Here is an 18,834-nt window from a genome sequence, read left to right on the forward strand (position 1 = left end):
GAATTTAAGACCCAGCACATAGCTTAATGCCTTAAACTCTGGGCATGTTCAGTTATTTCTTTTCAGGATTGCTATGGCTCCAGTTCTTTCTCTGAAGTCAACAGGAGCAGCAAGCAACTTTGGGCAACGTTCCTCCACTGACTTAAGTCTCTGAGACCATCTTCAACAGCTGCTTAACAGAGCAAAGAAGGCAACATCTCACTTAGAGCTATTTGTTAATGCTCTGCCCCTTAGCTCATGTTATCAGACAGCTGCAAGGATAAGAGCAGATAAAGACTGACATTGAGTTAAAGAACCCTTCTGAGGCACTCGCTGCTGCAACATCTGGCGCTTGAAGTAAAAATCATCATTACCTTCTCTCACATTCTCTCCTTTTTGGCTTGTGACATGAGCGAAACCAAATGCCTCCTTCCTTTGACATGGAAGCTCTTTTACTTTTTTGCATTTGGCTTCATGTGCTTTGGATAGGCCAGTTCCCTCTTCTGCTAATAAACACCTCTGGCTTTTCACACATCAAGGATGTGTGTGTTGTATCAGGTCATGATGTGCATGTAGTAAATGTGTTCCCTAAAACAGTATCACCAAGCAGTTCTCAGCATACCACAAGTCTCTATTTGTGTTTCTAGTTTAAAAAGTTAACAGTCCTGTTTTTCTGTTTTGGTATTTTCTCCCATTCCTCTCCAGTTTACTTCATGGAAACTTAAAACTTTGGCTTAACTCATCTGGTGAAATCCCTGTCACTTATGCTGTGGGCGAGACGTTTGCAAAGCACATCCCTCACTCAGAAATGCATCTCTTTGCAGAGTTGGCTGCACGCCTGCTTGAATGGGAGCATTTTTTCCTAAGCCCGTCTGGAAAGCTAGCGCTAAGGGCTCTGCTTTCGTGGCACTGGAGGCCTCTCTGCGGCCATGGATGAAGACATCTCGCCCTCTGGTGGGTAAAAACACAACGGTACAGAAGTCCTGGTCTGTGTGTTAAAGGAATAATAATTAAACCTTTTAGCGTGGTGGAAATAGAAGGGAAAAAAAGCAGATTCTGTAGAGGACTGAAATTCACACCGAGTGTATATCCTGGGGGATGGGGTACGTACACCATCACACACGATCCTCCTGGTAAAGAGGGTTTGAAGTAGGGATGACGGAGCAGAGTTACCAGCAGCCCTGTGTCCTGATTTCACTGGGATAGAATCGTTGAATCCATTTTCTATTCAGGAAAGCTGCATTTTTGAGATGACTGCAGCAACTGATTCAGTGGGAACGATGTTGATAAGATACTTTTAGTTTTTGGCCAGCCCTGGTATGCGGGTTGCGATAGCGATCAAGGTCTTTAGCAGTTTTGAGGTAGCCAGGAGGAGCGAAAGCCAGAGCTGCTGACCCAAGCTGGCCAACAGAAATATCCCATACCATAAACATCACACTCACAGTAAATTGGAAGGTTGGTTGGGTATGGTCTCTTCCTCAATGGTTGTCATCCCTGAGGGGTCTTGTCCATCATTCTGCCCCTGAGGCCTATTCTCATGTTTGTTGTGACTGTTGTGCTTTGCTGGAGCTGTGGTACTCGATATCTGGCATTCACTGCTGGGAGTACACAGCTTGCAACCATTATACAGGCTGAGTATAACTTTGTCTACTTTTTATTAGTATTAGTATTAGATTTTTATTATTATTTTATTAAATCTGCTTCCATTTCAACCCACAGGCCTCCCTTTCTTTTCCCAACTCCCCTTTTCAGGTGGGGAAGGGTCAGTGGGTGACAGAACAACTGATGAAATGGAGACACTGTGTGAAAGAGTGATGGACAAGGTTGATGAGCAGAGGACCCGGAGTGATGTGACAGAAAGAGATCACAAAATCAACAAAACAAGGCTTAAGCGGGGTCACCTCCAACATTCACAGGTAAGCAAGGAAGTGCCTACAAGGCACAATTATGGAGAAATCCTCCAAACCCTTTCTGGGTGCTGGGGTATCTCTGAAGTGCAGGTAGACTAATGCAGGCAGCATGGGGACTACAGACAATGAGTTGGAGATCTGCAGGGCTACATTCTTGCTGGGATCAGAAAGACATGGTGGGATGACTCCTGTGACTCCAGTGTTGTGATGGAGCGATACAGGCTCTTTAGGAAGGACTGGTGGAGAAGATAAGGAGGGTGGGTTGCCCTTTATGTGACAAAACAGCTGGAGTGCATGGAGCTCTGCCTGGATGATGGGAGCTTATGGGTAAGGATTAAAGAGAAGACCACTGGTGAGGCCACACCTGGAGTGCTGTGTCCAGCTCTGGGCTCCCCAGTCCAAAACAGACATGGGCATAGTGGAGAGAGTCCAACAAAGGACCACCAAGATGATTAAGGGACTGGAGCATCTCTTCTATGAGGAAAGGCTGAAAGAGCTGGGACTGTTCAGCCTGGAGAAGAGAAGGCTCTAGGGGGATCTTATTAATGTATATAAATATATATCAATGTATATAAACACCTGAAGGGAGGGTGCATTCTCTCCATCAATGGTTCTTTCTCTTCAGCTTAATTTTAAGCATGCACTGAAATGTTTTTGCTTGAACAGACACCTGCATTCACAGTTTGGCCACTGAAACTGCGCTGCTTTGGTGCCAGGCCACTAAATCTCTACTCACCTCTGACAGAAATTAAGGAAAACTGGATACCCAAGTACTTTTGTGGATGATGAACTTAAATCCCTCTAATCAGTGTCAGGGCAGCCACTCTGCACCTGCCTTGTGAAAAGGGAATGAAAATCAGTTACTGTGAAACCTGGAAAGTGCTTTGAGATGCACAGATAAAACCACGTCCTATTGTTTATAATTGTTATTATTATTATCCACTCTACCATATCCACTCTATAATTATTATCCACTTTTCTTCCTAATGACTCATAACCTTCTGTAGTTGTGCATTTGGGAATTTCACACTACACCAATTGTTTTGCTTTTACAGATTTCTTTTTTTTTCACTAAGGTTTTTAAATAAGGATCAGCACAGTACAAAGCTTAAAATATTATCAATGTTTTCAATAATACAAAGTCAGCAGATGGGAGCTGGGAAGGGGATGGTTAATATGCAGTGCTCAAACCCTTCCCTGTTTCCCAGGGAAAAAAAAATACAAACTCTTTTGTATTTCTATTTAGTAACAAACAGTGCTTAAAAATCATCTTGTCAGTAAAAGATGTAAATTGCAAGGCACACGAGGAACCCGTCCTTGCCTTGTTACACAAATCATTAGGCATAAATACAAGTTTAAGGCACCTCTCTCCATCCTCCCCTTCTGCTCTGTACACCAAGCGAATTCTGTCAGTGGGGAGCAGCTGTTAAAAGCAACCGTGGAGCTGCAGACAGCAGAGGCTGCCCCTGAGCCTCAGGTTCCTTCAGGATGAATCTCAAAAAAGAAAAAGCATAAGGCACATTGGGATGAATTTTCAGGAGCTGTCCTGTACAGATCCAGGTTGCAAGACCTGCAAAAATACTGTCTCAGTACCAGAGATTCCTGGAGGAGAGGGTTAGGACCTCAGTCCCTTCAGGATCTCAGATGTGCTCAGCCTTTGGTGGTCAGCTCTTCACCAAACCCTGCCACTGGTGCACCCCTCCCAGCCGTGCCTCCTCAGAGGAACACCAGGACGGAAGGAGGTGTGCTCCAAGCACTGAGCCCAAGGAGAAGGCCCTGGGAGGCTCTCAGACGAGCTGAGAAGTTACCACAGTGGCACTTTTCCTCTCTCTGGACCCAGCCCTGGTCTCCCCTAGATCAACAGCAAGGGCTTTCAGGAGGGCATCAGCAGCCACTTTCCAGTCCTGGCTCAGCTGAGGTGCAGCAGACTGCACGGCGTGTGGACTCTGCCCAGGTAGGCAGCCACGTGTGTAAGGCACAAGGATGAAATCTGGGAATAAGGGAAAGAAATAAACTGGTTGGAAGAAGAGGAGGATGGAGACAGGGATGAAGGAAGCTCCAGTGTTGGTGAACCCCTTGGGACACAAGGGTGCATCCTCACAGCAGCAGTGATCTGTGTTGGAGTTCCCTGCTAAACCAACCCATCATAGTAACCAGGAGGTCAGCTCCAGGTCTGGGTGCAGGGCCACACGGGGACGTGAGTGGCTTCACCTGAGGGTAACATGAGAATATGTAAAAACACCACCACTGTCTCACAGTTGCTCCAGAAAGAGAAGTTTCACTTCTGCCAGACCAGGGAGGAGAAGACATGACCAGAAATACCTCAGAAGAGCCATGTGGGCACCTCCTGTCCCAGAACTGGATGGCATTACTGTACTCATCCTCCTTTGACAAGGGCAGGACACATCATCTGTTTTCAAACCCTTAGAGGAGGAAACACCGGGGTGATCCCATCCTTTGGTACCAGTGCAACTCTGGATAGCAGCAGAGCAGGGTTTGCTATTAGCAGCCATGCCCACTCCTGCTCGGTTTTATCTCAGAAAGGAGCTCTGGACCAGCCTGGTTGACTCTCCTTCCTGCACAGGAGCCCACTGATACCATCCAGCCAGATCCACACCCAGCAGCTTATTCTGCTTTACCTACCACAGAAGCAAGGCAAATTAAGCTGTAAGTAAAGCACTGCTCCAATAGATGTCTTTCCCTGAACTTGGAGGAGACCCACAAGCAAAGCCATGGAGACCACGGAGGGAGCAGTCCATCAGTGCAGCTAAGCTAAGGAGGAACTGCTGCTGCCCTCCGCTCCGGCCTTTCCGTGCTGTCCAAGTGGGATGGCTGAAAGCTAAAACCAGCAGAAAATTACTGACATGTTTTCAGTAGGATTGGTTTTCCGCTGGTCCATCTCCCAGCACTGGCTCGCTCTGTGGTCAGATGAGCTTCTATGCAAGGGAAGGGGAATGACGAGGTGTAAGTGGGACCATTCCCACTTGCCACTCGTCTGAAGCAAATGTACTGTTAGGTCAGCATGGCTGTACCAGCAAAATACACCGTAGGAAATGAAATAATTAATTTCTAAGCTGGACTGGATGTAAACCAGGAAGCCTAGACCTAGAGTGACCTCCTGAAGGGTTTCCTATGATTTCTTCTCCTGTACTCAAAACTTACTTCCCTTCCCCTTTGTATTTCATTTATCAATAGGGCCACGAGCTTCAAATCTTTCCGCAAAACAGGACACAGCAAGGCACCTAATAACAGATCTGTCTTCAGAGATGCTGTTGTCCAGCCCACCTTTCTCCTCCAGCAGCACAGATCACCCTGTTTCCTTCAGGCTCATCTTGACCCAGCTAGGAGGCTCGGAAGATATAAAAGCCAAAGGCAAAGCCTTTCTGGGTAATAAAACACAAGCACACACATACACAAACACACACACATGTCAAAAGTTAAAAACCAGATCAAGTGCAGAAATCAGTGCTTGTCATGACAAATAATACCCCCAACCCTCAACTCTGCCTGCTCAGAACCAGCAATCACAATTCATTCGCCTGCCCTTGGATGCGGAGAGACAAATCTGCGGCTGGAACAGATCCCATGGCTTCCTTGCTTTCAGCAAAGATTTATATCTCCTAGGAATTTGCCAGATGTCAAGGCATTTGAGGTTGCAGGTCTTGCACAGCGTATAGCTGGGAGGAGCCATCCTAGGGTTTGTTATGGAAAGCAAGTGCTGGGACCAGATCTCTGCGTTGGCTCTGAGCATCCTATCTTGCAAGTGCTGCCAACTTCAGTGCACCAGCGTGGCTCCATATCTGTATTTCCCCCAAGCAATCACAGAAGAGGCTCATCTAGTGGGGAACGCAGTAAACCAACCCTTTCTACACCTTGGACTCATGGACATTACATCTCCCTGACCACTACCATTGCTATTCCGCACAGAAATCACCAAGTCTCAAGCACAAACTTGTCCCAAGGTTGCATAGGACCCTAATGCTGTCACTCTGCTCCTGCTTTTTGCTGTTCTACCTTCATCTGGTGCTGATAAAAATGTGCTAGATTCACATCCCCATTGGTCAGAGAAAAGCAACCCTGCAGCTTCAAGATCAGCTTTCCCATGAGGCCCACCAAGGACTGTTTGGTGTCCTGGAAAGCACCATTAAGAAGGGAATAAAGACTCCTTCACTTTCATACCCTTTTGGCCATGACCATAGCAGGGCTGTTGGAGGCCCAGGGCCCAGAGCCTTTCCCGTACCAGCCAGGTCACAGCCAAGTAACTCCACACTGCATGGCCATCGTTGGAGGTCAGTCAGACTCCCCAGAGAGATGATGCATAGTCAGTCTATACAGAAATGCAAGAAACTGTCATACAAGCAGCAAAAATTATGCAGCCAGCATCAAAAGCATCTCCTTTCCTGGGGCCAGCACCCTGAATGCTGACAGCCTCAGGAGTGCTCAATGCTACTGAGGAAGGTTCAAAACCATCTCCAACCTGACCCAAGCCCAGCTCCTCAAAGGCAACTAAGCACTTAAAATGAAAGCGAGGAGCCTTTGAAGACATCTCCTGTAGGCTACCAAACAGCTGCCAGCACTGCCTCTACCTCAGGTCAAACTTGAACTGCTGAGAAAGACTCCATCTCCTGTTAGTAATCCTTGGGACAGCCTGACTCCTTGGTTTTGATGAGCAGCTCCACTGCAGATGGTGCAGTTATACCAAAAGAGAAGACAGAGCTGACCAACATCTCTACCTGTGCTGATCCCACTGGCACATGCAGGGTGCAGGTTCAGACCCAGTTCGTCCTAGAGGACCCCAGGTAAGGCCTAAATCTCCAAACATGCTTTGCTAAAGCCACCTCAGCAACCTGGCATTGAGATACTTGACCATGGGACCACAGAGAGAACCTGGCTTAGCCAAGCTGGAGCAGGAAAAGGATGATACCACCACACATGCAGACCCTTCTACAGCCTCACCACCTTCAGGCTGCCCTCCCTGACATCCAGCAAGATACCACCCCACAGGTTTACCAGAATGAACAAGAAACCTCTGCCTAGTCCAGCATCCTTGGTTAAGTGATTTCTTCTGGCTTCTAACACCCTAGGTCCCCCTGCATGGCAGAAGGCAGCCCCTGCTGTGAAAATGCATCCAGCATGAAGTCTCCAGCCCTCCACCCGATTCCAGGGTCCAGGTTAGTCACAGCATGTTAGGCAAATAAGCCAGTTATGTCTCTAATATGTTATGCCCCTTTTCTTGATTTTTCACCACCCTGGTGATGTTGTGCCCGTCACGTTCGTGACTCTCAGGAGTCTTTTTTAGCCAGGCTGGCCTTGATCCTGCATCGCAGGATGTAAGCTGTGATGGCGCTGCAAGCCACCAGGCCAAAAAATGAGATGCAGGAGAGATACATGGAGAAAGGGCCGTGTCTCTTCAGGAAAATCTCCTGTCTGTTCTTGTAATCCAAAAGGATGGCCTCCAGCTGCGATAGGGTGCAGATGGCCAGGAAGGTGTGGAAGATCTGGTGGGCATGGCCAACGATATCGCAGGAACCAGGGAAGTACTTCTCGGGGACTGGGCAGGAGAAGAAGTAAGCACTGATAAGGAAAAACAGTATCTGGTACGTGTGGTACCAAGCAGCATCTTCCTCACAGCCCCCCAGGTGACACACAACCACCCGATGAGCCACAGGACTGATATCCAAGATGAAGGCCAGCCCAGCTGGGATCACCTGGCACATCTTCCTCATGATGGGGTAAGGCCGTCGGTACCGATACTTCGCGTAGCAGCAGCCGGCACAGGACAGCCAGCCACAGAAAGCAGCTGCCGGCAGGAAGAAAAGCCAAAACTTGTCGTACCAGGCTTGGTCGGAGCTGTAATAGAAATGGGCCAGTGCACTACCGTACTGGTAGATGCTGACTCCAACATAGTCCACGAAGTAGAAGGTGTAGTGGTACAGCTCAGACTTGGACTGCAGAAGGTGGGCCAAGAGGCTGCAGGTCAGGTAGGTGACAGAGGAGAGGACAAAGATGAGCAAAGGCAAGGACCACGCGTCTACGGGTAACTGCTCAGCCTCCACAAACGTCTTGAATCTCAGCAGCACGGCCAGCGCTGCCAGGAGATGAGTCCAGACGTTGACCACCTCGTTGTGCTTCTGGAAGAGGCTAAGGAAGTAGTACCGCCAGTCCTGGTCGGTGGGACGGTACCCGGCGTGGATGTACGGCTCACGGAAGAGCTGTGGCACCTCGCACTCTTTGACCGTGCAAGGCATCTTGGGGAAGCCATCCTCCAGCAGCCTGGGGAGACGGCTGAGATGCTGCCCGCTGAGGGACAGCGTGCTGATCCGCTCCAGGATGGCTGTCATCTCGCTGCCTGCGGCGGCTGAGAGCCCGGCTCTGGGGAATGTTGTCTTCGTGCTCTGTGAGGGAGGGAGAAAGAAGAAATATTAATCATAGAGTGGTTTTGGTTGGAAAAGACCTTTAAGATCATCGAGTCCATTGCGGAGAAGAGCATGCTGCCATTCCTGGGTGGGATGAACCACAGTGCTATTGAGACGCCAGCCGTGCTCTTAGGGAAAGGGGCTTTTCTTGACTTGGCAGACCTAAATTCAGCATGGAGAAGGATGACACAGCCCTGTCCTTGCAGTTCAGTCTATGTCAGATGGGCACAGCAATGTCACAGGTCTGCCCTTCCTCCCCACTTCCTCAGATGCTCAGCTTGGAGCACATTTAGGAGCAGCCAGAAGCTACCAATAACGGGGTGCAAGAAGCAGTTAGATGTCAAGAAAGCATGTGGTGATTTGCAGAGGGGATTTATCACCCCTTTCCCCAGAATAAATTGCTCAGAGACAAAATTGGGGGGTAATTAGTCACCAAAGGGATAACTTGCCTTTCTGCACCTATGCAAAGAGGGTTCCAACCAAATCGTGGAGGTTGCAAATAAGCCTGGCCTGCCTGCCACACGACTTGTACATGGGTTGCACGCCTGGGGCTGCTGCAGTGAGTACGGAAGAGGGAAAAGGGGAGAAGTACACGGTCCCAAACCTGCAGCCCTCATCCCTCCACATATAAGAAGCAGCAGAACTGGGAGGTGATGGAGAAACAAGGGACTCCGCATGAGAGCTGGCTGCAGTTTGGGTATAGCATGGAAGCCTTGGGAGCATCCACAGAGCCATGCTGAGGGACTGTGAGAGGAGATGTGCCTGGATGCTGAGAGCAGCCAAACCCCAGCGCTAGGCACTCCTCTGCCTGCTCTGTTCTGCTCCTTGGCAACCTCCAGAGTCGCTAAGCTCTGGCTGACAAGATTCAGATTCAGGGCACAACAGAATCCAAATGCCTGGAGACAACCTCGCAGCATTGAATTCACTCCCAGTACCCTCCATTTCCCTTCCACTCTAGATATTTCTTTCCCCTGCTGGTGTTTATGCCACTCAAAAAAGGGGAGAACTCATCACACAGATGCCCATGAACTGAATTTGATGCTGATGGAGCCCCACCAGATCGTGCAGGGCTGTGGTCACCCCTGTGCAGCAAACACACACGTTTGCAGGAGTGGGACCTAACTCCTAAGCTTATATGCACCCAACCAAAGCTGCAGTGGATGGAGACAGCCAAAAATAAGTAAATCAGTATTTTGCTTGAGTGTGGGAAATGGCTTATTTTGTTTCTATTGCATCAGATACCAGCTGCTGCCAGAGGTGACACAGAGGGGAACATGATGGAAGACCCACACCAGGGTGGAGATGTGGAGGATGGGAAGGTGTTAAGCACAGAGAGTGAAAGCAAAGACAGGACCTGTCAAAGAGTGCCAGGGCGAGACAGCACAAAGTCAGATCAGACTCTGAACCAGGTTGCACGTCCCACTTCCTCCCACAACCTAAAGCCTCTGATAACAAAATATTTTCACGTTGCTTCCGTATTGTAACAGATGGGAGCTGTCATAATTCAGTTACATTTTCCAGCCAATTCTGCAGATGCACAAGACTGAAGATAGCTCCCTTGCTGGGGGGTTTATGTTGTGCAGGTTCACAAAGACTTTGTTTCTCCCCTAAGGGTCTGTGGGGCCCAGATCTCTGATGGTGATGCACAGTTCATTCAGCAGCTTGTGTATGGGGATATATGCCAATATTTAGGGAGTCAAATTTTGGCCCTGGGGCACTCCTATGAGGGGATGGTGTGAATGAGGGGCAACACCCCTCATTAAAAACAGTGTGACCAGCAGGTCCAGGGAGGTGATCATCCCCCTGTACTTGGCACTGGTGAGGCCGCACCTCGAGTGCTGTGTTCAGTTCTGGGCCCCTCACTAGAAGAAGGATGTTGAGATTCTGGAGCGTGTTCAGAGAAGAGCCACAAGGATGGGGAGGGCTCTGGAGAACAAGCCTGATGAGGAGCGGCTGAGGGAACTGGGCTTGTTTAGCCTGGAGAAGAGAAGGCTGAGGGGAGACCTCATCACCACCTACAACTGCCTCAAGGGAGCTTGGAGAGAGGTGGGTGCTGGTCTCTTCTCCCAGGTGATGGGGGATAGAACAAGGGGAAACGGCACCAAGCTGTGCCAAGGGAGGTTCAGGATAGAGATAAGGAGGAAGTTCTTTCCTGAGAGGGTCGTCAGAAGCTGGAACAGGCTGCCCAGGGAGGTGGTGGAGTCACCATCCCTGGATGTGTTTAAAAAGCGGGCAGATGAGGTACTTAAGGATATGGTTTAGGGGGTAGACAGGAGCGGTTGGACATGATGATTCTGTGATTCTGTGAACACTTCCCTCCCCTAACATACAGCCAGGCTACTCTGGCTCCTCGTAGCCAATGAAGAAAGAAAGGCTCATTCATCCAACTTACTCTAGACCTTCAGCATAAAGCAAAGGCCAAGCAAGACGACCATCCCTGGCTATGCAGCACTGTAGTACTTGCCCTCTATTGCTCTATATCTCCTTGGCTGGAGACTGAGCATGTCGTGGTAGGAAGCACAGGGATATTTTATGGATGTGTCAATACCAAGTGTTTGATTTCCTCATCTAATTTCCGCATCTAACAGATGCTCTTGTTTGTGCATTTTAAACAAGAGAGCAAAAATTGAACTCTTCCCACACTGGCTGCATCTTCTTTACTGCTGCACTAAGACATCTGCTGTCTCCAGCTGCGGATCTCCAGGATTTGCCCTATGCAGAGATGTGAGTACAGACTCTGAAGTGCTCTCTGTGTCCAAAGCTCCTCTGCCCTGTCCATTAAGCTCCCATGATGCATTTTACACCTCTCCCAGCGTCTGCACTGATACAACCCAAGCAAAAGGGCTGGGACCCACACTCACCATCTCCCAGCTCCCCTCTGTCTATGTGTGGTTGTCTTGGTTTACTGGGACAGAATTTTACAGTCAAGTGTTTCTGTTGAGGAATACTGTGATTCTGTTAGGACTACAACACTTTATTTCATGGGAACAAAGTGATAAGACACTTTGTCATAGTTTTTCAGCTAATACTGGTATGTGATGATCAAGGTCTTCAGTGGTCTTGAAATAAACAGGTACTGAGGCTGGGGGAAGCGGAAACCCAGGGTAACTGACCCCAAGCTGACCAGTTAGTATTATTCCATACCATAAACTTAACGTTCACTATAAATTGGGGAGTTTGCTGGGGACAGCCCTTCTTCTTCTCTATTCCTTCTTCCATGGCTGACATTTCAAGAGGAACTCATCTGCTGTCCTACCCCTGAGGCCTACTGCCCCACAGTATTGGCTGAGTATAACTCTTACTGTTATTATGTTTTATTGTTATTATTTTATTAAATCTATTTCTATTTCAACCCCCAGGTCTCCTTTCCTTTTCCCAACTCCCCACCCTGGGTAGGTAAGAGTCATCGGGTGGCAGAACAACTGTATAAACCATGACAGTGGTCCAAGGATTTGGGCCCACTGCTGAATCTTCATCCCAGTTCATCCCAGCAGGATGCTGGAAAACCCTCTGAAAAGGTATTTAGGAGCCGATGGTGGAGATGGGGATCACGGTGGCAAGGTACAAGGAAAAAAGCCATGCTGAAGCTCCCCACCTCTTGGAGAACACAGGCTAACGCTAGTGCAGACCCCAGGATATTGGGAATTGAACAACAGATACGGCACAGACTGGGCAGGTGAGCTGGAGAGACCTGACTTTTCTGGGCTGTGCCCAGTGACAAGACAAGGGGCAGTGGTCACAAACTGGAACACAGGAGGTTTAACCTAAACATAAGGAAAAACTTCTTTACTGTGAGGGTACCAGAGCCCTGGACCAGGCTGCCCAGAGAGGTTGTGGAGCCTCCTTCTCTGGACACATTCAAACCCCTGGACGTGTTCCTGTGTGATCTTCTCTGAGTGATCCTGCTCTAACAGGGGGGTTGCACTGGATGATCTTCAGAGGTCCCTTCCAACCCCTACCTTTCCATTATCCTGCCTGCAAAAAGCAAAGCCAACCAAATACACACGGGAAGACGGCAATCAAGCCTGGGTGTCCAGATGTATGCCGATGCAGGGGGCACATCGCCCCTTCCACCACCCGTGGCCTGCCTGCTTTGCATGCTGACGAGGATACGAGAGACGAGCAGCTTCTGTACCAGGCACAGGCTGGCTCTGGCTCGGTTGGTGTGTGCCAGTGCCAGGATTTTGCCAAGGCCTCTCATCCTGAGAGCTCAAGCATCACCATTGAGCAGCGCTAAGAAGAGGTGAGACACTGCAGATGTCTCTGACAGCAGCAGGCAGGAGAGATTATTCCAGGCGGGCTTTCATAGCTGGAAAATGCCCGTTTTGAATGAGCTGAGGGAGGGTCAGAGATTTTCAAAATAATAGTCCAAAATCACAAGAAACGCATCTGATATTCGGATAAGCAGCACTAAATCGGGAACCTGGTAGACTGCTTATTTTAAACCGAACTTGTGACATTAACGAGTGAGAACAAGTTGGCAATTTCCACCGATCATGTGATGGACAAAGCGACGAGCAATTAACGTTAGAAAAGAGAAAGGGGAAAGAAAAAAAACCCCAACAAAAAAAAACCAACCCAGAAACCCAAGGTCAGCACTGGCTGTTTCACTTTCACAGAGCCCCCATTCTTTTCCCTTCACGGGGGCATAGGAGCAGCTGAAAGCCACATTCATCGTCGGGGCGTCTCGTTGAGATTCTGTCCTCACCCTCCATCTCCGGGGGATTCAGTTATTTTGGCTGCTCCCAATTAACGGCAACCAAGTAGCGTTTGTTCGGGGAGGGAGCTGCAAGGCGAGAAGGAGTGGAGTGGACGATGGCCAGGCTGGATCATTACGGCCACAATAAAAACCGCGGCACAGGAGGAGAACGATCCCGTTCCAATTTTTTCTCTCCCTTTTGAAGAGAGTAATTGGAAACCCGAGCTTTTTCCCAGCTCTTTTGCTTTTTGGTCACAGTCTGATGGAGGGGCTTGAATGAGAAAATTTCCTACAGAGTATGGCTGATTTTCCCACCGCTCTGGCCTCGGCGTTAACCGTCTGCGACCAATGTAATGTATTTGCTTGCAGGATAGTATGCAGGCATTAGAGGTTAACACAGGCTTCCCAGAAAGGCAGCAATTTGGTAAACAAAGCAGAGAGGACCTGGGGAACTCAGCTGCAGGGAAGTCTTTAATGTGTTGCATTTAAAAAAAAATGTGGTTGTGGATAGCATGAGAAAAACTGCAGTGATCGTGCGGCTGTGGGCAACAGGCCAGTTCTGAGAGCTGCAGGTGATTAATTCCTGAATTCCTGCTCTAATGGGAACTGAGCAAAAGCCCCTGGATGGACTCCAGGTCATTTTGAAGCCTGGGGTTTTATTCTGATCCCTTCCCGCATGGGGTTAACTTTGATGTTGCAGCTCCTTCAGCACCAGGATGGTGGAGCTCAGCTCAGCTCAGCTCAGCTCCGCTCTCTGGGGCCGGGAGAGGCCGCACCAAGGCTGCACCCAGCTCAGATGCAGTGGATAAGCCCCATCCCAAAGCTTGCTGCCTGCAGGCTGGTCCTACCCAAGCCCAAACATCTACTCCCATAACTAAGCCACCTGCAGAGGGCTCGGGGCAAACTTTGAAAGACAAAACCTGTGGAAATCCTCACAGCCAGAGAGGGACCAGGTGCTTAGGACTCCCGTAAGATGGGCTTACATCTCCTCACCTATTAAACGGGGATACCAGTCCTCATCTGCCCATTGAGAACTACATACTGGGCTCTTAACACACCACTGTAATGCACCAGGCAGTGCTGGGACTAAAATTTGTGCTTTGCACAGAATATTTCATTTCCCTCGATGTGCCGATGTACCTGGTTACATCTATATCAGCCCAACGAGTGTACCACTTATCCAACAGGGACCTGCACAGGTTAGGATGCTCTGGAAGGTAAAAGGTGATGTGATTTAGTTGAAGGGCAAGCCTGAAAATAACCTTAGGAAAAAAAGGTCACAGCAACCTTGTGGAAAATTTCAACTAAAAGAAAATGGCTCAAATTCTACCTTTCCACATACACATACCCAAACACACCGCGTAGCTGAAGCAGGGTTTATCCAAGCATGCATTAATCAGGAAACGAACATCTCGTGACGCTGGGAAATGAGCCATTAAAGCCGGCGGGTGATGGCAGGAACCCCCCACGGAAGCCATGGCAGTGTCAGCTCCCCCAGGATTTTGGCCTGGACGCAAGCCGGGCCGGCAGCCAGCTCGGCCGTCCTGAGCAGCAAGTGCCTCTTGACATGGGTTCGGCGTTGCCTGCGCTTTGGGATGGATCCAAGGGATGAGAGCAGTGGAGCCGGTGCGATGAACACTGTGCTCTGAGGGGACACAGCAAAACAAAGCTGCTGGCAAACACCCTGCAGCAAAAGTGGGGGGGTCCACAGCATCACACCACAGAGGGGGAGCCTCTCGGGGCCTGTGGGAGCAAAGCAGGGCAGTGGAAATCCAAAACTTGGGAACCAAAGAACTGATGAGGCTGCTGGCTTTATTGTGACACTCCAAACCTTAAGCTGGACATCACTGAGTCCTTGGTTCTGAGGGCAGCTGGGATGGCTTGGCCTCAGGGTATGGGTCACCATGGCACATTTCTGATCTGCTGCGATAAACACAGCTGCAGTTTCCTCATGCCTAACCAGGGTTAAAGCTTGGTGACACTGCTGGTAACACATCCAACACATTCAATGGGTGAAAAAAGAAACCCATCTGCAGCACTAGGCAGATGCAAAAATGTTAATATTCCTTATTTCTACCCATAGACCCTGGCTGAGAATTCTCTCCTCTGGCAAATCCATCCATCCCCTATCAAAAATTGCTCAAAATCAAGGTGATATTTTACAGGTTTTCCTCCTGATCTCACTAAACCTTTGCTGTTTGCTCTTTCCAGAACAGCTCACCACTTCCTTTTTGCACACACAACTGACACGGCTCCCTATGCTTTAGGGCTCGATTTCAGCTGTGTGTGAGATCCCTGGGTGAAGCACAGGCTTTGAGTCCACCAGTAAACAAATGAGACCAGAGCACAGTCCCCATCAATGACCTTCAGATTGCTGGAGCACTCGCACACTCCCGGGCAAGGTTTTGGTCCAGCCACCCACATTCATCCCCGTCTGCTGTATTCAGTCAGGCAGGGACCACCGATGGAGTGGGATGACTGACCCATTTCAGATGCCAATGCTGGAACTGGGCCAAAGAAGTGCCTGGTTTTCTCCCTCTCTCCCACTGACTGAAACAGGAACCTGGATTTCTTTCAGCTGCATCCTGCTGTTACCTCCCAGATTTCCTTCTGTAAGGTCCGTAGGATACAGCGTCCTTCCCTTTCATCCTCGAGCCGCTGCGTGCACACCCCGTGAGCACGGTGTTTCTCGTTTGCCTATGTAAGAGGTCCTTGCCATGAGCCCTTCCTAAAGCCACAGGACCAGCACCCGCAATGGGACAAAGCGTTCAGCATGGATCTGCTGGAGATGGGAACTCATCCTAGAAGAACAGCCCTGAGGAAAAGGACTTGGAGGTGTTGGTTGATGAGAAGCTTAAGATGAGCTGGCAATGTGCACTCGCAGCCCAGACACCTGATCATGTCCTGGGCTGCACCCCAGAAGTGTGGCCACCAGGGCGAGGGAGTGGATTCTGCCCCTCTGCTCCACTCTGGTGAGATCCCTCCTGCAGGGCTGTGTCCAGCTCTGGGGTCCCCAACACAAGAAGGACATGGAGCTGGTGGAGGCCACAGAGATGCTGAGGGGCTCGAGCAGCTCTGCTGTGGAGACAGCGGAGAGAGTTGGGGCTGTTCAGCCTGGAGAAGAGAAGAGAAGAGAAGAGAAGAGAAGAGAAGAGAAGAGAAGAGAAGAGAAGAGAAGAGAAGAGAAGAGAAGAGAAGAGAAGAGAAGGCTGCGGGGAGACCTTAGAGCACTTTCGAGGACCTGAAGGGGCTACAGGAAAGCTGGGGAGGGACTTTTGACAAGGGCAGAGAGTGATAGAATGAGAGGTGATGGCTTTAATCTGAAAGAGGGGAGATTTAGATTAGACATTAGGAAGAAAATTGTTCCCTGTGAGGGTGCTGAGGCCCTGGCCCAGGTTGCCCAGAGAAGCTGTGGGTGCCCCCTCCCTGGCAGTGCCCAAGGCCAGGTTGGCCGGGGCTTGGAGCAGCCTGGGCTGGTGGAGGTGTCCCTGCCCATGGCAGGGGTGGGACTGGATGAGGTTTAAGGTTCCTTCCAGCCCAAACCATTCTGTGATTCTAGCACAAGGAAACCTCAACAAGGCAGCAAATCCCGCCCTGCTGATGCCTATCTGCTGATGGGACAACCCAGGAACCATCTGCCTGCAGGCAGAGCAGCCAAACCAAACTGGCCATGGGCTCTTTGGGGATCCGGAACGTTGCCAAAAGATCTCCCAGAGCCTACGGGCTGAGGCTGCTCAATTTTGCTGTCGTCCACAAAAGCCTCTTGCACAAAACCATATTTTTTTTTAAGGTTGCAGATTTTAGAGCTTCGGTCATTAGAAAAAAATGTATATAAATCATGCACACCACCACTGCTGCTGCGGGCAGAGCAGGCTGCTGGGGAGAGACTGCAGCTCTGTGCCAGCTCCCTGGAGCTGCAAGCTCTCCTCTGCCCTCCACTAAAAGCTTTTGTCCCCATCTGGGACCTCCTCCTGTTTAACTCCATGGCCTCTCCCAGCGAGGTTTGAATGACAGCACTGCCATGCTTCCAGGGGGGCTATGAGACCCCAAGCAAGAGCCAGATTGGCTGCCCAAAGAGGTTGTGGAGTCTCCTTCTCTGGAGACATTCAAACTCCCTGGACGTGTTCCTGTGTGATCTTCTCTGGGTGATCCTGCTCTGGCAGGGGGGTTGGACTGGACGACCTTTTGAGGTCCCTTCCAACCCCCACCAGTCTGTAATATGGCAGATTCCCCCCCAGACAATGAATGCGGGCTGTGCTGCATGGACATCCTTCCATCCCTACCCGATCCCAAGGATCCGCTGGGGAATAAAAACAGCAACCGGGAGCAAACTCCCACTGCCACTGCCTGTGCTTGAAGGATGGAGGACATAAGGTACGGCCACATATGTACACCTTGAAGCCCAAACGCGCAGCCTCCAGGAATTTATTCTTATGGAAGAATTTCTTTAGCATAAATGGATACTGCAATGAAAAGGCTCCTGCCCTGACCCCAGAAGCGAGGGTTATCATGTACCCAGGCAGCTAAAAATTAAGCTGCTGCATGACTCAAGACGTGCAAGTGGATGCGCGTCCACGCACGTGACCGGCGATGGCAGCTCCCCCATCCTCTGCCACTGCCCGCGCTGCCGGCACGTCCCTGCCTGCGTCTGGAGGGACACAGCCTTCTTCTCGGCATAAATAATAAAAGCAATGATGCTCCGAGAACAGAAAATCCTGCAGCCGGCAGGGCTGTTAACCCACACCTTCACTGGCGGAGCAGGAGGAAATGTGTAACGGTTTGCGGTTTGGCCCGACGAGCCTCGGGGGTTTCTAGGAATTGGTTGCAACACATATCACCCCCTCACCATATCCCAGCACGAAGGCAGCAGCACGGTTTGTTGGTATAACCAATGGCTGGCTGTCCCCTCCCTGCCCCGGCAGAGAGGAAAAACAGACTTTGGACGCACTGGATTTGACTCCTGCGGAGCGCTGCGTACGCACTTCATCCTTTTTCATTGCTTTTTCATGATTTCACTCTTCTTCAACCACCACTGCCAGGGCAGCATCACACACATCCTCATCCTAACTCCCCACGGCCAGTAACCCTCTCCAAATAACTGTACCTAAAGTACATGGCGGGGGGCATTTCCCAGCTCGGAAGCGATGAGCCTGCAGCATCCGACAACCGACGCGCACGTCTCCATCCCGCAGAGCGGTGAAAAGCCACGTGCTGCAGCCGAAGCGGCCGGGGGATGAACCGCTGGAGCTGCGCAGTTGTTAAAACCAGCATCGGGTGCGGGACTGGTGGTTCTGCGTCCCCAGCACCAGTTCACCTGCGGCACTTCCCACCCTGGCACAGCTACCAGGAGGCTCTGTACCAACCCTGCTCATGCTGGAGACAAGTCAGTTTGACACTGAGATGTTAAATGTTTACCCTAACATATATGTATGTATTTTTGTCAATGAAAACCAGAACAGTTTTTTTTCCTCCCAAAAAGTCAGATGCTTCTGGTGTTTTCAGGAAGAATCCAGATGGGAAATTGGGATAATATGACCAACAATCCCCAATGGGAAATTGGGGGACTGCGACCAACAATCCCCAAAGTGACATGCAGGAGAAGGAGAAAACAAGCAGGGAACAACCCTTTGCCAACCCTTTGGAGACGCGACCGGGGGGTGCACCCAGCAAGGTGGGTGTGCAGCAGCCCGGGGGAGCTGGTCCTTCACCCCGATCTCAGCCGCGTCTCCTTTGCGCAGCCCCCAGCACGTCCCAGGGGTCAAAGTCATCCCAAGGAAAATCCACCCGCGGCTCTTTGAACTAAACACGGCGGAGAACCAGTGCCCACCTC

The 18,834-nt window shown here is 50.2% G+C and overlaps 1 protein-coding gene across 1 annotated transcript; it reads right to left on the bottom strand.

The window, feature by feature from the left end:
• Positions 1–6,831: 6,831 nt before the first annotated feature.
• PAQR8 (progestin and adipoQ receptor family member VIII) lies at positions 6,832–8,230 on the bottom strand. Its single transcript, XM_010185969.1, has one exon. It carries the CDS (start codon positions 8,228–8,230, stop codon positions 7,172–7,174), a length of 1,059 nt encoding a protein of 352 aa, XP_010184271.1. The 3' UTR covers positions 6,832–7,171.
• Positions 8,231–18,834: the final 10,604 nt, after the last annotated feature.

Source organism: Mesitornis unicolor, unplaced genomic scaffold (assembly GCF_000695765.1).
Source record: "Mesitornis unicolor isolate BGI_N332 unplaced genomic scaffold, ASM69576v1 scaffold19226, whole genome shotgun sequence".
NCBI classification, from domain to species: domain Eukaryota; kingdom Metazoa; phylum Chordata; class Aves; order Mesitornithiformes; family Mesitornithidae; genus Mesitornis; species Mesitornis unicolor.